At 43.4% G+C, this 19,892-nt stretch overlaps 1 protein-coding gene across 2 annotated transcripts in view; it reads right to left on the bottom strand.

Moving 5' to 3' along the window:
• Positions 1–19,892, bottom strand: part of kif26ba (kinesin family member 26Ba) — a 354,883-nt gene that overhangs the window by 250,707 nt on the left and 84,284 nt on the right. For both annotated transcript variants that reach the window (XM_073050455.1, XM_073050454.1), the window contains one exon: positions 17,611–18,147. In XM_073050455.1, the coding sequence (XP_072906556.1) occupies positions 17,611–18,147 (537 nt within the window). The remainder of the gene's footprint in view (positions 1–17,610; positions 18,148–19,892) is intronic.

Below are 19,892 nucleotides of genomic sequence, written 5' to 3'. Positions count from 1 at the left end.
TATCTAAGAGCTTAATCTACCCCCACTACCGCTGGCACACCCATCACTCCCTGCGTAAAAACACTTCCCTCTGACACCCCTCTATACTTTCCTCCAATCACCTTAAAATTATGCCCCTTCATATTGGCCATTTCTGCCCTGGGAAAAAGTCTCTGGTTATCCAATCGATCTATGCCTCTATCGTCATCTCTCATTCTCCTTCATTGTAAAGAGAAAAGCTTTAGCTCACTGAATCTATCCCCATAAGACATGCTCTCTAATTCAGGCAGCATACTGATAAATCTCCTCTGTGCTCTCCCTGCAGTGTCCACACCCTTCCAATTACAAGGTGACCAGAACCGAACACAATATTCTAAGTGTGGTCTAACTCGAGTTTTATACAGCTAAAAGACTTCCTTTCTTTTCTCAGTGATTATTCAGTGATTTATTCAGTGGTTTATTCAGTGATTATAGTATCCTAGGAATATAATATTACAGTACTTCATAATTTGAAACGCTATTTACTGTTTCAAATTATAACACAGTCACCTCTATCCAGAGCACACTGGAGCCCCTGAGGTGCACAACAGTCCTGGAAATCCCACATTGTACCAGCGCATGCTGCGTCCACAGTGTAGGGAAGTGCATGGCCATGACCTTGGTAGAAGGAATGAAGGTGTACACTATTTTCTAAATGGGAGAAAGTTTTGAAATCAGAGATGTAAAGGGACTTGGGAGTCTTCATGCAGGATTCCCTAAAGGTTAACTTGCAGGTTGAGTCAGTGGCGTGGAAGGCAAATGCAATGCGATAGTGTATGTGGAGAGGATGTTTCCTATGGTGGGAGAACAGAAGGCACAGCCTCAGAATACAAGGACATCTCTTTAGAACCAGAGATGAGGAGGAATTTTTTTAACCAGAGGGCAGTGAATCTGTGGAATTCATCACCACAGACAGCTGTGGAGGCCAAGTCACTGAGTATACTTAAAGTGGAAGTTGATAGGTTCTACAGTGGTAACAGTGTCCAATGTTAAAGGCAGAAAGCAGGAGAATGGGGTTAAGAGGGTTAATAAATCAGCCATGATGAAATGGTGAAACGGGCTGAATGGCTGAATTCTACTCTTATGATGCCTTAAGTCAAAATGGGCACAGATGTAATATTTAATATTGAACCTGCATCTACCACTTCCACTAAAGCCCATTCTACACTTGCACCATCCATGAGTGAAGAAGCTCGCCCTCAGATTCCCCATCTTTCACCCTAAATCAGAAGTTCCCAACTTTTTTTTACACCATGGATCCATACCATTAACCAAAGGGTCCATGGACCCCAGGTTGGGAAACCCTACGCTAAATCAATGACCTCCAGTTCTAGTGTCGCCCAACCTCAGTGGAAAGAGCCTGCATGCCTCCACCCTATCTATACCACTCATACTTTTGTATACCTTGGAGAGGTACAGGAGCCTCAGGACTCACACCACCAGGTTCAGGAACAGTTATTACCCCTCAACCATCAGGATCTTGAGCCAAAAGAGATAACTTCACTCAACTTCACTTGTCCCATCACTGAAATGATCCCAAACCCTATGGACTCACTTGCAAGAGCTTTATATCTCATGTTTTCAATATTTATTGCTTATTTATTTATTATTATCATTATTATTTCTTTTTCTTTCTTTCTTTTTGTACTTGCAGAGCTTGTTGTCTTTTGCACACTGGTTGTCCATCCTCCTGGGTGTGGTCTGTCATGGATTCTATTGTGTTTCTTGTATTTACTACCTTTTCCCAAAAGAAAACGAATCTCAGAATTGTATATGGTGATATATAAGTACTTTGATAATATATTTACTTTGAACTTTGATCTCCCCTCAGCCTCCTGCACTGTAGGGAATGAAGTCCAAACCTATTCAATATTTCTCTATAACTCAGGTCCTCAAGTCCTGGCAACATCCTTTTAAATTTTCTCGGCACTCTTTCAATCTTATTAATATCTTTCCTGTTGGCTGATGATTCGAACTGCAGGCTTCATCCCTCCTCAGTTTCACCATGTGCTTTTCCCTTGGGAATTCCCTACCCAAAAGGGCTACTTAGGTTCAGTTGCTCAATGCATTCAGGACAAAATGTTAAAGAGTTTCAGATGTTAAGGGATGTGGAACCACTGAGTGAAAAATCTTAATTAAATTGCAAAGCAGACAGAAGGGACTGAGTTGCCAATCCTCCTTTCATTTCTTATGTTCTTACAACATAGACGGGGAAATGTCATCCCTGAATCTACTGGCCAAACCCTGTAAGAATGTCATGTGATAGTTTCTCTTTCTTCTCATTGCCAGAGAATACAGGCCCAGGCTGCTGAATCAATCACAGAACAAACTCCTAACCCAGGAATCTGCTGGATCTCTGTTGGTTAATGTCACATGTACAAGGTAAAGTGGAAAACCTTGTTTTCATGTTGTCTATACAGATAATTTCATAACGCAGTGCATTGAGGTAGTACAAAGGAAAACAATAATACAAAACAGAATAAAGCATTCCAGTTACAGAGAAAGTGCAGTGTAGGCAGAGAATAAGGTGTAAAGCCGTGACGAGGTAGACTGTGAGGTCAGGAATCCTCCTTATCGTACTAGGGGACCATTCAATAGTCTATTCTAATAACATTGGTTTGGAAGCTGTCCTCGAGCCTAGTGGTACGTGCTTTCAAGCTTTTGTATCCTTTGCCTGATGGGAGGGAGGGAGAGAGAGAAAACAGAGAAGAGATGAAGGAGACAAAGAAGAGAAGAATTTCACTTCTTCAAGTGCATATTCTTCTTCAGGTATTGAGACCAGTCCTCAACAACACATTTTTCCAGCTTAGTTATCACTGGGGGTATTGTAAGACACCTTGTACATCTGTATGTGACTCCTCTCACAATTAAAACCAACTCATTTGTTTCCAAACTGCCTGTGCCACTTACATGTTCGGTAAATTGTATACAAGGATATCCATGTCTTTGAAGAAATCTTTCAATTTTTCGCTATTAGAAACTCAATTTTTCTTTTCTTCCTACCTCCCATTTACCCCAATTAACAATGTCTTTGGCCGTTCACGTATCCTGTCAATATCCCCTCGAGCCTCACTGCATCTTCCTCACAACCCAGCTCTCTATATCACACCTGATCTCTTCATTCAAATTTTTACTTTGTCCCCCAGTGTCTCTTTCCATTCAGTATGAAATGGCCGGGTTAAATTTGCTACATTTTAATCCATGGAAAGCATGCTAACATCTAGAGTGAGTCCTCAAGTACATCCATTATCTCCACAGCCACCTCACTACTAGGATGCAGATCATCATTCTGGAGATTTAGCCCCATTACTTTTTCCAAGAACACTTTCTGTCCTTTTTTTTACACATCCTTAGGAACCTTTACATGCTGTTTTACATTTGTAGGAAATTACTATCATTTTCCCTAAAGGTTCATTTTGCAGTTTGAGTTGGTGGTGAGGAAGACAATTCCGATGTTTGCATTTATTTCAAGAGGACTAGAGTATAAAAGCAAGGATGGTAATGTTGAGGTTTTATAAGGCACTAGTGAGACCTCACTTGGAGTATCGTGAGCAGTTTTGGGCCCCTTATCTTAGAAAGGATATGCTAAAGCTGGACGGGGTTCAAAGGAGGTTAACAAAGATGATTCCGGGATCAAAAGGCTTATCATATGATGAGTGTTTGAAGGCTCTGGGCCTGTACTCAATGGAATTATGAAGAATGAGGGGAAATTTAGAACAGAGGTGAGGAGCAATTTCTTTAGCCAGAGGGTGGTAAATCTGTGGAATTTGTTGCCACAGGTGGCTGTGGAGGCCAAGTCATTGGGTATATTTAAGGCAGAGGTTGATAGGTTCTTGATTAGGCAGGGCATGCAGGGATATGGAAAGAAAGCAGGAGACCGGGGCTGAGAGTGAAATGGATCAGCCACAATGAAATGGTGGAGCAAACTCGATGGGCCAAATTGCGTAATTCTGTTCCTATTTCTTATGATCCTATGGCCTTAGTTTCAATGTTATATTAATTTTTTTATCTCTCTTTACTGTTGTTTCCTGCTTCTCAGACTTATTCCTCATTTTTCTTTGATCCGTTTTAATCTTTAATTTCTCTTGATAACCATGACGGGTCTGCTTTTCCAATTGGTTTCCTGGGTCTCAGAGGGATTATACTTGTTATAGATAATATACTGTATTAATTGCTTTACTGTTATATATTGTTTATACACTATCATATCTGTTAACATGACTTTCAAGTCTACCACTGACAACTTGCACCTCATATCATTGTACTTTACTTTGTTTGGATTCAAGAGCATGGTTTCAGATTGAACTATATCAATTTAAATCCTTATATAAAGTTTTATTGCAACTTAATCCATTTCCCCTAAAGGCCCCTTAACTAGCAGATTATTAATTAACTCATTGCACAGTACCAGGTCTGAAATAGACTTCATTTCTCATTGGTTCCTCAATGTCTTGATTGTGAAAACCATCTCTCACTGCGACCCATGAATGTAGCCTCCACGTTGTTACTGCTAACTTGATACGTCTAACTTATATCAAGGTCAACTCAAGTTTCTTGTAATATGCACAAGTGCATGTATTCATAGGCGCAATGAGAATCTGACTTGCAGCAGCATCACAGGCATGTAGAATAAATGTGTATGTAGCATGGGTTATAATTGACATCATTTTTGGTTCTAATTAGCTTCTTTTTGTAAAAATTGTGTATAAACCATGGTCACGTTTTCCTTGTGAACGCAACTTACATGATGTCCTCTGCCTGTGATGCTGCCGCAAGTTGGTTTCTCATTTGACAGTAAGATGTAGGATCAGAATTAGGCCATTTGGCTCATTACATGGTTTCCATTGTTCTATCACAACTGAGTTATTATCCCTCTCAACCCCATTCTCCTTCCTTCTCCCCGTAATCTTAGACACCCTTACTAATAAAGTATCTGTCAACCTTCGCTGTAAATAGAGCCAATAATTTGGCCTTCATGGCCATCTCTGGCAATGAATTCTGCAGATTCACCACCCATGGCTAAAGAAATTCCTGCTTATCACTGTTCTAAAGGGACGCCCTTCTATTTGAGGCTGCGTCCTCTGGTCCTAGACTCTCCCACTATAAGAAGCATCCTCTCCACGTCCACTCTATCATGGCCATTGAATATTCATTAAGTTTTAATGAGATCCCCTCATTCTTCTGAACTTCAGTGAGTACAGCCCTTTCTGTCTTTTTACCTCTAAAACATATAGAAAATAAAACAGTACAGGCCCTTCAGCTACGATGTTGGGTCAACCCTTCGACCTACTCCAAGATCAAATTAACTCTTCCCTCCCATATAGCCCTCCATTTTTCTGTCATGCATGTGCCTATCTAAGAGTGTATTAAATGTCCATAATCTATCTGCCTCTGACACTACCCCTGACAGGGCGTTCCATGTAGCTATCACTCACTATGTAAAAAGCCTGTCTCTGACATCCTCTCCTGTACTTTCCTCCCAACATCTTTATGTTTTACTCCCTTTATTAGCCATTTCCACCCTGGGAAAAAAGTCTTTGACTATCCACTCTATGCCTCTTATAATCTTGCATACCTCTATCAAGCCATTTCTCAATTTCCTCTCCAAAAAGCCCTAACTTGTTCAACCTATCCACATAAAATATGCTCCCTAATCCAGACATCATCCTAGCATTCTCACCTGTACTCACCAACTCTTAAGTTCACCGATGCCTCAACGTTCTGAGGAGGCCGAAGAGAGCTGGACTTCTCACAACTCTCACAACTTTCTACTGAAAGCATCCTAGCGTGCTGCACAGCCGTGTGGTACAGATGCACTGTGGCGGACGGGAGGGCTCTACAACAGGTAGTTAAAATTACCCAGTGGATTACTGGTACTCGCCTACCCGCCATCAACGACATATACATAGAAAGGTGCTGGAAAAAGGGTCAGCTATATCATGAAGGATCCCACCAACCCTGCTCACTGATTGCTTGTCCCACTCCCATCAGAAAAGAGGCATCCACACCAGGACCACCAGACTGAAAAACAGTTATTTCCCCCAATCCATCATGTTGATCAACACCTCCACCCACTTACCCACCCCACCACCACTACTTTATCATTTCCTGTCAGAGTCACCTCATGGACAGACATTCCTCTATCCAGCAAACATGAGGAAATCTGCAGAGGCTGGAAATTCAAACAACAACAACACACACAAAATGCTGGTGGAACACAGCAGGCCAGGCAGCATCTATAGGGAGAAGTGCTCTATCCAGCGTCACTTTATGTACAGATAACCATGTTCAGTAGATAAGCTAATATGTATTTATATTTATTGTATAAATAAATATAAATACATATTACCTACTTGGAAGTAGGTACAGTGGAGATGTCAGGGGTAAGTTTTTTTACTCAGAGAGTGGTGAGTGCGTGGAATGGGCTGCCGGCAATGGTGGTGGAGGCGGATACGATAGGGTCTTTTAAGAGACTTTTGGATAGGTACATGGAGCTTAGAAAAATAGAGGGCTATGGGTAAAGCCTAGTTAACTTCTAAGATAAGGACATGTTCGGCACAGCTTTGTGAGCTGAAGGGCCTGTATTGTGGTGTAGGTTTTCTATGTTTCTATGAACTTTTAGTGTGTTCTTTATGCTGCATCGGATCCAGGGTAAAAATCACTATTTTCTCCTTTGAATCTTGAACCTAATGCTGAAAGCTGTGTAGCTAAGTACATGATAAAGCCTTTCACCTGTCGTAGAGCATAACATGCCTACTTACTGGGCTGATCCGCAGAGACCAGGGCAGGGATCAATGAGTCACAACGTACAGACGGACACTATTTGGCCCATCGTGCTTGTCAGCCCTCTGACTCGACTGACTCCCATAACCTATCCATTTGATTCCCTCAGAGGCAGACACTTGCATTTGGAAACAGGCTCTCCATGCACAATTAGCTCCCAATGACAAAAACACTGTTTGAAAGGAGGTAGGGAGCGGATTCAAGAGGGATCTTTAATGGAGCTGGGATGGATTTGAGGCAGGCTGATGTATTGCAGGGCTACAGATTACAGATTGTTCAAAGTTTTAAGTAAATTTATTATCAAAGTGCATATATATCACCATATAACACCCTGAGAATCATGTTCTTGTGGGCATTCACAGCAGATATAAAGAAACACAATGGAATCAATGAAAAACTACACACAAAGGAGGACAAACCGGTGTGCAAATGAAGACAAATTGTGGAAATTGAGTCCATGGACTGTGGAATCAGTTCAGAATTGAGTTGAGTTTTGAAGCTATCCACGCTGGCTCAGGAGCCTGATGGTCGAAGAGTTATAACTGTTCCTGAACCTGGTGGTGTAGGGCCTAAAGCTCCTGTACCTCCTTCCCGATGGCAGCAGCGAGGCGAGAGCAGGGGAGGGGTGAATAGGATTGGGTAGTTCTTTCAGAGAGCATTTCTGGACCAGCTGGCTGGCTGACCACCCATGCAGTGCAAGTCTCTGAACTCTCATTCAGGCGTGACCAGTTTTGCAGCCCTTTCCAGGGGAAAATAGAACATTTTAGCTTCTAACAAATAATGTCACTGGCAATATTAGCAGCCTCCAATCATGGTATACTTAAAGAGCGAACAAGGGAATCATTATGATATAACTGATGTGTGTGCAGTGAGAAAATGATTTCATTATAAAATCTTTGGCTATTTGAGATAATTGCTGCAATATGTGAGAGTGCTATTAACAAACAGTTCACCATTTCCTGTGTCTGCACAATGCCTTCATGGTGACTGCCCCATTCCTGACCAGACAAGATCTTCTGCCAGTAACCATGGCCAGCAACACAGGCAACAGCAGATACCTCCAGCTAACGGACTTTCCAGGCTCTCCGCGAGAGAAGGCAGCACTCTTTTGGTTTGGAAGCACTGAACTACAGACTAGCCTGGTTGGCTTTTCCCTGTTTCCTTACGTGATGAAGGAAGGCGTGAGGGGAAAGGCTGAAAGGGGTCTGGGGGATGACTTCTTTATGTAGATGGTGCTGGGTATAATAGAGCAATTGCACGAAGGAAGTACCGGAGGCAAGTATAAATTAAACTTTTAGAGTCATAAAGTCATAGAAAAGTACAGCACAGAAACAGGCCCTTCGGCCCACATAGTCCATGCTGAACCAGTTAAACTGCCTACTCCCTTCCACCTGCAGCCCTCCATACCTCCCATCCAAACTTCTCTTACACGTTCAAATCCAGCTTGCATGCACCTCTTGCGCTGGCAGCTCATTCCACACTCTCACGACCCTCTATGTGAAATAGTTTTCCCCTCATGTTCCCCTTAAACTTTTCACCTTTCATCCTTAACCCATGACCTCTTCTTGGAGTCCCACTCCACTCGGTAGAAAAAGCCTGTTTGCATTTTAAAAGGTAATTAGAAAGGCTTATGGATTGGAAAAGTTTAGGGTGTCTCAGAAAGGCAGCATCCATTACTAAGGACCTCCAGCACCCAGGGCATGCCCTTTTCTCACTGTTACCATCGGGTAGGAGGTACAGAAGCCTGAAGGCACACACTCAGTGATTCAGGAACAGCTTTTTCCTCTCTGCCATCCGATTCCTAAAAGGACATTGAAGCTTTGAACACTACTGCACTTTTTTAATATACAGTTTTTCTGTTTTTGCACATTAAAAAAAAATCTATTCAACATACATAATTGATTTACTTGTTTATTTATTATTATGTTTTATTTTATTTTTTTTTCTCTCTCTGTTAGATTATGTATTGCACTGAACTGCTGCTGCTAAGTTAACAAATTTCACGTCACATGCCGGAGATAATAAACCTGATTCTGATTCTGATCTGGGCATATATTGGCAAATGGGATTATTTTAGATGAATATATTGGTTCCCACAGACATTGGGCTGAATGGTCTATTTCTGGGCTTTATAACTCTATGGCTCTGTGCTGCTGTTTTTTTAAAAAACTGATGGACTGACCAATCAGGTGTGCTGAAAATCAGGGCAAGGGCAGCCATTTTAATTCCAGTCCTAACTCAGAGATTGGAAACAAACTCTCATTTGGGAAGACCAAGGGTGGTCAAAGTTGGCTTCTGAGGTTGGTGTCCTTTCCTGGGCTAAAGTAAGGGGAAGGACTTCAGAAAGGAGCGAGAGGCAGGGAGGGAGCGGGGTAGTTGTTGGTAACTCACTATGCTCCTCTCAACTCTCTTATCCCTGTACACATGCAAAATAATCAATTTATTTAAGACCTTCGTTGCACACTGGTTGAGCTGCTGTATCACAGCTCCAGTGACCTGGGTTCAATCTCGACTTCTGGTGCTCTCTGTGTGGAGTTTGCAGGTTCTCCCTGTGACTGCATGAGTTTCACCCAGTGCTCTTTCTCCTCACGCGTCCCAGAGACTATGCCAAAGGGTGGCACAGCAGTGTGTGGTCAGCACAATGCTTTACAGTACCAGCGACCTGGGTTCAATTCCCATCGCTGCCTGCAAGGAGTTTGTGTGTTCCCCCCAAGGCCGACTGGGTTTCCTCTGGGTGCTCCAGTTTCCTCCCGCAGTCCAAAGACGTACTAGTTGGTAGGTTAATTGGTCACTGTAAATTGTCCTGTGATGAGGCTAGGATTAAATCAGGAGATTGCTGGGCGGTGTGGCTCGATGGGCCAGAAGGGCCTATTCTGTGCTGTATCTCCATAAATAGATAAGAAGAAGGTGGGTTGGTATACTGATAGGTGACAGGAAATTGCCCCTGAGCTGTAGACGAACAGTAGACTCCTGGAGAATGAATGACAATGGTTATAAATAATTGTTTGGGCATGAATAGTTTCTGATTCTATCAGAAAATTAGCTCCGCTTAGTGGGAATTACCTTGGGGATGAGATGTAACACTGCAGCAGACAAGTCTGAGGAACATGCTGGGGCAGTGATGCAACTTGTTTGATTTTGGGCTTCAGTTAGGCCATAACAAAATAAGATTCTTATCTCCATAAGACCATAAAACCATAAGATATAGGGGCAGAATTGGCCCATCGAGTCTGCTCCGCTATTTCATCATGGCGGATCCAATTTCCCTCTCAACCCCAGTCTCCTGTCTTCTCCCCGAATCCCTTCATGCCCCGACCAATCAAGAATCTATCAACCTTAAATATACATAAAAACTTGCTCCTGGGATACCATTTCGCTGATGGAGTCCGCCCCAACATTCGATCATGCCTGATTTATTTTTCCTCTCAACCCCATTCGTCAAAATTTGACGAAAGGACGCTTTTGACGTCCTTACAAATCAAGAACCTATCAACCTCCACCTTAAATATACCCAATGACTCGGCCTCCACAGCCGTCTGTGGCAATGAATTCCACAGATTCACCACCCTCTAGCTAAAGAAATGTTCAGAGGGAGATGAGCCAAATGGGACAAGCTCAGATGGACAACTGGATCGTCATGGGCAATTTAGGCTGAAGAGCCTGTTTCCTCTGTGGCTCTACGAAGTCAAGACCACTTATGTCAGGATATGAGTTGTGGCGAGGAGATCTTTGAGATGCTCTTGTTAGTGAGCTCTGACCATATCTCTCTCCCCGAGGAACTTTGTTCTGCTCCTGGCTCTCAGCAAATGAGGCCTTGAGTGTTCAGAATTACAGTCGGGTTTAACATCACCGGCATACATCGTGAAATTTGTTATGCGGCAGCAGTACATTGCAATACGTAGTGATAAAAAACTAAATTACAGTAAGTATGTATAATTTTAAACGTTAAATAAATTGTGCAAAAAGAGAAAAAAAGCAGCAAGGTAGCATTCACAGGTTCAATGTCCATTCAGAAACCTGAATGAGGGGAAGAAGCTGTTCCTAAATCGCTGAGTGTGTGCCCCTCTGACAGTGTGGCACTCCCTTGGTACTGACCCCAGACAGTGTGGCACTCCCTCTGACAGTGTGACACTCCCTCAGTACTGCCCCCTGATAGTGTGACACTCCCTCAGTACTGTCCCTCCGACAGTGCGGCACTCCCTGAGTACTGTCCCTCCGACAGTGCGGCACTCCCTTGGTACTGTCCCTCTGATGGTGAGACACTCCCTTGGTACTGCCCCTCTGACGGTGTGACACTCCCTCGGTACTGCCCCTCTGATGGTGTGACACTCCCTCGGTACTGCCCCTCTGACAATGTGACCCTCCCTTGGTACTGCCCCTCTGATAGTGTGACACTCCCTCAGTTATCTCACTACAGAGACTCTGACCCTAGATGGGCCTTGATCCCATATCCACCTGCCTTTGACGTGTGAGAGTTGAGGAGAGTGAGTGAGGGGAGACCTGTAGAAGCATACTGGAGGGAAAATGGAGGTTCACTATTCTGGCCGTAAACTACGGGACTCAAAAAGCAGCGAGAGGAGAAGCCGGAGGGATTCCTTTCTGCAACAGTTCACACTGAAAGGATGGGGTGTGTCAGTCCGTATGTGTCGAGAAGATCTAGTATCTGCAGGGCAGTGCAAATGGAGCTGAATGACAAAGGTTTCAGAAGGCCAGCACAGCCAGGATGGGCCGAATAGCATGAACCTGACCAGTATGGCTTTATAGTTCAAGTGGGAATGGAAAAACTTCGGCAACTGCTGCACAGCAGAGACGCAAAAGCCAACATGACAACTTCATCTTCTGAATGAAGCCTGCAATGTTTTCACAATTTATCTCCGTGGAAACCGAAAGGTCAAAACAGCCTGCAGCAGGGAAACGGTTGGAGTCTCGGACTGCCTGCTGCCTCCTGTGTACTCACTGTTTACTCAGCCACACGCTTGTGATTCTGCCCCTCATTACGGGTGAGATCTGTTCCTTCCCGCATACCTTTCCCAGACCACCTGGCCTACCCCACTCAGAAACCCTCAATGTCACTCCAGGGAGAGGACTCATTTGCATTCCTTATCAATGATCAATAAGTTTCAGGAGATCCTCTCATCTAGGTTTACTTTTAAAACATAAACTCATGTTCTCAGTATTATCTATTTAAGCTATTATTATTTTATTTGCACATTGGCTGTTAATCACTTTGTAGTTTTTCATTGATTCTATCATATTTCTTTGTTCCACTGTGAATACCTGCAGGAAAATAATTTTCAGGGTAGTATATGGTGACATATGCAGTGTCTCAGAAAGGCAGCATTATTAAAGACCTCCAGCACCAAGGGCGTGCCCTTTTCTCACTGTTACCATCAGGTAGGAGGTACAGAAGCCTGAAAGCACACACTCAGCGATTCAGGAACAGCTTCTTCCCCTCTGCCATCCGATTCTTAAATGGACATTGAAGCTTTGGATACTACCTCACTTTTTTAATATCCAGTATTTCTGTTTTTGCACAGTTTTTTAATAATCTATTCAATATAGATAATTGATTTACTTGTTTATTTATTATTACGTTTTATTTTTATTTGTTATTGTTATTTTTTTTCTCTCTCTGCTAGATTATGTATTGCATTGAACTGCTGCTGCTAAGTTAACAAATTTCACGTCACATGCCGGAGATAATAAACCCGGTTCTGATTCTGATCATAAATTTACTTTGAATTTTGAAATATCAGTCAAAAGAACCATGAGATGCAAGGCTGCTCATACAGGTTCTCGAGCATTCAATGAAATCTCTCCTTTACCCATATATCTGCCTTCAGTCCTTCTCTTGTGCCATTAAGAATCAACCAAAGATCTCTGTTTCTTCATTTTCTGTTAACCTTGCTTCCTTGGGAGAGGATTCTTGTTGCCCGCTCCACTTACTGCAGGAGAAAGAGGATTCCAACAAATCCCTATTGATGACCAAGGCTCTCATTTGAGTATTTAATATAGGGCAGTAGATTCGTAAAGTCATACAGCGTGGAGACAAACTCTTCAGCCCAATTGATCCATTGTGGGGGGTGAACACTACCCACCTTGCAAAGTGCCTTTTCCAAAAGCTTCCTTCTGGAAAACACTACATACAGAGCTATGGAAACAAAAATCTTCACACCATCTTCCCCCAGGTCGTTCGTCTAATCAACCGAGCAATGCACACAAAATGCTGGAGGAGCTCAGTAGGTCAGGCAGCATCCTATGGAAAAGAGTACAGTCGACTTTTCGGGTTGAGATCCTTCAGTAGTGCTGCTGAGTTCCTCCAGTATTTGGTGTGTGTTTCTTGGATTTCCAGCATCTGCAGATTTTCTTTTGTTTGTGAACCTAATCAGCCATTCTCGTTAGCCCTCCCCCATCCGCTCTATCTATTACCTCAGTCACTGGCTCTGCACTGTAAACACTTCAAACTATTTTTTATAATGTTGTTTACATTGTAAATACATACTGGTGTTTATGTATCGATGTACATGTTATTCCATATCCATACTTTAACCTATAACTTTATTTTTATACAATTCTTTATTATTTATATATTGTTTAATGTTGTTTTCTGGTAAATGTCACACCCTGACCAACATACCACAGCACATTCCAAATACATGTTAGTATATATGGCGAGTAAAGGTGATCCTAGATCCTGGATATATGCCTCCCACATTCCAAAAATGCATGGGTTTGCTTTAATATGTTGGTGCCGGAAGTATGGTGACAATCTTCAGATTGTCTTGGTCATTGATGGAAATAATACATTTCACTGTAATGTTTCAATATACACATTACAAATAAAAATAATCTTTGAAAGCTGCCAAGTACCAGCCAGGCATTTTCTCTTTCTCCTTATAGACTAATCAGTCATCCCGTTAGTCAGCCAATGAACTCAGGCAAGTAAAGACAGAAGGAAAGACCAGAACTGGCTGTGGTAGCAGAGGTGTTGAAACACCAAGGGAAGACTGCCTGATCCCTGCAATAAAATTAAACATACTGTTTGTCTTCTCGACAAGTGCTGGAGTTGGGAGTTTACGTTCTCATGCAATAACTGAAATGTTCCCACGCACATAGACTTTGTTGCCACGCAGCTGGAATTTTCTTTTACATAATATTAATACAATTTTGAAATTATGCTAATACAGTATAATTTTGAAATATTTGTATATATAATTGTGAAATACCATACGATTAATTGTGTTCATGAATATAATCCATACATTTTCTAAATAATAAACATACCACAAACTTTACTTTGAACAATCTTAGAGCTTCAACGTATTTACATTGTCAGTGTTTCAAGTTACAACACTTACAAATTGTAACAATATACACAGAATGGAAGTCGGTAGCTCATTGTTAATAAATCACCAGCCCACTGAAAACTGATATCGTCTAAGTTTAAAAGATACGAAATGTGAAAGATTTGGTTTACTGTACTTCATTATGCCCCTCAATTAATAAATAAAATCACAAGTATGTGATTTTTCAATTTCCATTCTAAATATTCATAGCATTTATATCACAAAAAGAACATTTAAAGTTTTCAGGCCATGTAAAAATTTCCTGATCAGAGCAATGGTTAGTCTGCACAGCTATAAAAAGAATTAATAGAGGGAATGTTATCCAACATAGAATTATACAGCTCAAATTCAGCCCCTTTGGCCCATCGTGTGCATACATACTCATCCTGTTCACCCTGTACACATCAGACTTCCAATATAACTCGGAGTCCTGCCATGTGCAGAAGTTCGCTGATGACACGGCCATAGTGGGGTGTGTCAGGAATGGACAGGAGGAGGAGTATAGGAAACTGATACAGGACTTTGTGATATGGTGCAACTCAAACTACCTGCGTCTCAATATCACCAAGACCAAGGAGATGGTGGTGGACTTTAGGAGATCTAGGCCTCATATGGAGCCAGTGATCATTAATGGAGAATGTGTGGAGCAGGTTAAGACCTACAAGTATCTGGGAGTACAGTTAGACGAGAAGCTAGACTGGACTGCCAACACAGATGCCTTGTGCAGGAAGGCACAGAGTCGACTGTACTTCCTTAGAAGGTTGGCGTCATTCAATGTCTGTAGTGAGATGCTGAAGATGTTCTATAGGTCAGTTGTGGAGAGCGCCCTCTTCTTTGTGGTGGCGTGTTGGGGAGGAAGCATTAAGAAGAGGGACGCCTCACGTCTTAATAATCTGGTAAGGAAGGCGGGCTCTGTCGTGGGCAAAGTACTGGAGAGTTTAACATCGGTAGCTGAGCGAAGGGCGCTGAGTAGGCTACGGTCAATTATGGATAACTCTGAACATCCTCTACATAGCACCATCCAGAGACAGAGAAGCAGTTTCAGCGACAGGTTACTATCGATGCAATGCTCCTCAGACAGGATGAAGAGGTCAATACTCCCCAATGTCATTAGGCTTTACAATTCTACCGCCAGGACTTAAGAACTTTTTAAAAGCTATTATTAATGCTTTTTGAGATAGTGATTTAGATGCATATCATATTTTTTACTGAGTTAAGTATTGTATGTAATTAGTTTTTGCTACAACAAGTGTATGGGACATTGGAAAAAAGTTGAATTTCCCCATGGGGATGAATAAAGTATCTATCTATCTATCTATCTATCATCCCATTTTCCAACACTGGACCACAGAATCATAGAGTCATAGAAAAATACAGCACAGAAACAGGCCCTTCAGCCCATCTAATCTGTGCTAAACTATTTAAACTGTCTACTTCCATCAACCTGTACCTAGAGCATAGCCCCCATAAACCTACCATCCATGTACCTATCCAAACTTCAATTGCAGCATTCTATCCCCTGGCAATTCATGGATTCACCGAGATATTCCTTAGAAGTTGTGAGAATCCCTGCCTCCTACACCCTGTCAGACGTGACATTCCAGTTCCTAGGTGAAAAATAAATCTCCCTTAGATCTGCTCTGAATCTGTTCCACCTCACTTTAGTTCCATGCCTGCTGATTTGAGATAGTTTGGGGAAAAGGTTCCTACCCCCTACCCTCTCTGTACCCTCGTTATTGAGTCTGCCTCTGTCAGAAACCCCCTCAGCCTCCCCTTCTCCTGGGTGAGGTGAGGTGAATCAGTGGAATTCATTATCTCCACCACAGCAAGCAGTACTTTCCAAGGCACACAATGGAGGAGGGTTACAGAATACAATTTACTTGCTCAGAGCCAATCCTTAACACTTATTGCAGTGATTGATGGGGAAGCGGACCAATCATTAGCCTTCTGATCATGATTTGGTGTGCAACCTTAATTTCTCTCTATTTGAATCTCTCATTGGTGAAGGCGAGTGAAATGGTTGCCTTTTTGGACTTTGACTTGCAAAGTACCACGTGAGCTTTGCTATAACAGGGCTGGGGGCAGCACTCTGTTCTGCCCCCTTTAGGAACATAAATTTGCTGAATCGATTTGGAAGGAGACGCAGAAGTTTCATCTGCCATGATACAGTTCTCCATGCTCTGCCACTTCTGTCTGAGATTGGAAGATTATCAGCTCAGCCTACCCAAAGCACACTGATGTTCCAATGTAAGAAGCACTCACAGTCCACAGCCGAGTACTGCACAGCAACAAATTCCGGGTTTAGGACTACATAGGTATGAGCTGAAGATCTGTTGAGCTACTGCAGATGTTTAGTAGGGTAAAGCCACAGTGCAAAGCACTCCCTTTAGTGCACATGCAGAGGCCCAAAAGACCCTCAGACTGACAAAATACAAGAGCAGTTAATAACTGTAAATCTCAACTAACAATTAGTTTGAATATGAGTAGATGGCAGTTGCGTGAGTGTCTACGTCAGCTCCTCCGGTGTACCTGTGTGTTAACGTATGCAGATGCTTGTATCTGGGTGTTTTTGCAGGATATGTGCATCTGGTTGATAGAGTGTGGTGTGTGCAGTGTGTGTGATTATGTGCATGGAGGTTATCTGGCTGCAGCACAGTTTTAAGGCTGCATAAAAATTGACTGCTCAGAGCAATGGTAAAAAAAATAGAGGGAGCATTGGAGCAGAGTGTATGTGTGGGTGCAGGTATTTGTGAATGTATGTGCACATCTGGGAGTGCACATGTATATGCAGCATTTGTGTCTGTGTGCATGCACACAAGCATTGTGTTAATGGCTGTGTGTGTGTGTGTGTTAAGAGTGCACTTGCAGTTGTGTGTACATGCACGTGGGTCCTGTGCGTCTGTTGGATTTGTGTATGTGTGCGTATGAAAGAGAATGTGTATGAGAGATTGCATGTGAATATCTGTGTGTATGTGTAGCTGTGTGCGTGCATGTGCATGTCTGTATGTCTGTGTATGTGTTTGTGTGTGTGTGTGTGTGTGTGTGTGTGTGTGTGTGTGTGTGTATGTCTGTGTGTGTATATGATAGATAGATAGATAGATAGATACTTTATTCATCCCCATGGGGAAATTCAACTTTTTTTCCAATGTCCCATACACTTGTTGTAGCAAAACTAATTACATACAATACTTAACTCAGTAAAGAATATGATATGCATCTAAATCACTATCTCAAAAAGCATTAATAATAGCTTTTAAAAAAAGTTCTTAAGTCCTGGCGGTAGAATTGTAAAGCCTAATGGCATTGGGGAGTATTGACCTCTTCATGCGCATATGTGTGTGTGTTTGCGTGTGTGTGTGTCTGTGTGTGTGTGTTTGTGTATATGTGTGTGTGTGGATATGTGTGTTTGTGTGTGTGTGTGTTTGTGTATATATGTGCGTGTGTGTGTGTATTCACTACTCACCGGGTAGGGGTAGAGGGTCACTCCATTGGACCGGGACACAGACCAGGCCCCCTCCAGGTACTGGTGGGCTTGGATGGTGACGGAGCTGAGGATATTACCGTTGCTGGGGCTGGTGGGCACGTGGAGCCCTCCCTTGGAGACCGGGTGCCCGGACGTGCCGCCCTTCTTCTCTGCTCCGAGGCCTAGCGAGTTGGGCTTGCCGGCATGCTTGTTGCTGAGGAGGCCGGCGTAGGCGTTGCTGGAGGCGTAGGCAGCGGGGATGAAGGCCCATTCGCGGGGCGGTGGAAGGGAGCCGCCGTTGCGCGAGCCCACCAGCGAGGGGATGCTGGAGGGAGGTGGGGGGGATCCAGGCGAGGGCTCGAGGGGCTCCAGCGAGGCTGCCTGCTGCAGCGTCTGCACCATCTGCAGGGCCTCCTGCTTCAGCTGGTTCAGGTGGGTGGCGCAGACGTCGCACCGGTTGTCGCGATCATTCCAGGCCCGGCGGGTGGTGTTGGGCACTTGCAGCTTGTCGTGGATCAGCGCCGAGAGAGCCGGGTCCTGCGGGAAGAGAGAACCGGACGTTACCTCAGCACAGGACTCCCCCACTTCCCACAGAAAGCATCCTGTCCGTTCTTTACACATAAGTTCATTCAAAGAGCAAAATCCTTACACAATAACAACACACACAAAATATTGGAGGAAATCAGCAGGTCAGGCAGCCTCAGTGGAAAAAAACCTTCTTGCATTTACCCTATCTATACCCCTCATGATTTTGTCGATCTCTATCAAATCTCCTCTCAATCTTCTACGCTCTAGGTGCATGGCAGGTTTTTTAGGGAGAGAGAGGGAATCAGGTCCATAAGGTGCTGCCAGGGGAGGTGATGGGATTAGAGATGAGAACAATGATCACAATGAACCGCTTAGAAAGGCACACGAGGAGATTGGGAGTGGAGGAATATGGATCATGTACAGACAGGTGTGCAGTTTAAATTGCCATCGTGGTCAGCACAGACATCGTGGGCCGAAGGGCCTGTTCTGTGTCCGATATACAGTAACCTCCCGCAATGTGCCTTTGTATAGAACATTGGCGCCACTACCACAGGGCCGCTGTAACAGAATAGTATGGGCAACATTTACCATAAATGTAAAGAATGAAAATGGTGTATTCCTGTCATTTGTCATTATAAACGAATTTTATTTTGTTTTAAAAATAAGTACAGGCCCTTCAGGCCACAATGTTGTGCCTACAAGATCAATCTAACCATTCCTTTCCACATAGCCCTCCATTTTTCTCTCATCCATGTGCTTATGTAAAAGTTCTTAATGTATCTGCCTCTACCATCAGTGTGCCCCACACACCCAGCACTCTCTGTGAAGAACCTGTCCCCCTAGACTCTCCTCCAACTTATGCTCCCTTGCATCGGCCTTGTCCACTCATTCTGTGCACTCTCATCGTCCATTGCGCCTCCATTAAGTCAAGTTCTGCTGAGCTAGTACCTGTCCCCGTGAGCTGTACCCGAACGTGTGGCGAGACCGGACTGAACATTACTTTTCAAAACACGGCTTCAGAAGCAACGGAGAGGGCCAATGGGGTGAGAGAGAGAAGGAGACGAAGTGGTTTGGACGACGACCTACCTATTACTGAAAGGCCCGGATAGAGTGAACGCGGGGAGACTCCGCTCCTTTCACTGAGTGCCCTGACTGGTCACTCCATTATTCCAAGAATCAGAATCCGATCAGGTGTATTATCACTGACATCTATTGTGAAATTTATTGTTTTGTGGTAGCAGTGAAGGGTGAGACATAAAAACATTACTATAAGTGATCTTTAGACAGGCACATGAATATGTGGAAAATAGAGGGATATGGACGCTGTGTAAGCGGACGAGATTAGTTTAGTTGGCCATTTGATTACTAATTTAATCAATCTAGCATAACATTGTGGGCCGAAGGGCCTGTTCCTGTGCCGTATTCTAAATGAACAACTAACTCAGAAGCAGAATAGCGAGGTAGCGTTGGTGGGTTTGAGGGTCGTCCTGAAATCTTGTGGCAAAGGTGAGAAAACTGTTCCTGAATCGTTCAGGCTCCTGCGCCTCCTCCCTGATGGTAGCAGTGAGAACAGGGCATGTCCTGGATGGTGAGGGTCCCGACGATGGATGCTGGCACGCTGTGTACTGCCACTTGTGACGTTCAAGTCAGGGCAACCAGGTGGCGAAGGGAGAGGGTGGGAGTGTGAGCAATAAGTGCTGGCCATTTCAGGATGAATCTAATTAGAACCAAATGGGGAAGGGTATTCTGGACAT

This window comes from Hemitrygon akajei, chromosome 7 (assembly GCF_048418815.1).
Source record: "Hemitrygon akajei chromosome 7, sHemAka1.3, whole genome shotgun sequence".
In the NCBI taxonomy this organism is placed as follows: Eukaryota; Metazoa; Chordata; class Chondrichthyes; order Myliobatiformes; family Dasyatidae; genus Hemitrygon; species Hemitrygon akajei.
Note: the sequence above shows the minus strand (reverse complement) of the source record. Positions and strands in the feature narration are given on the sequence as shown.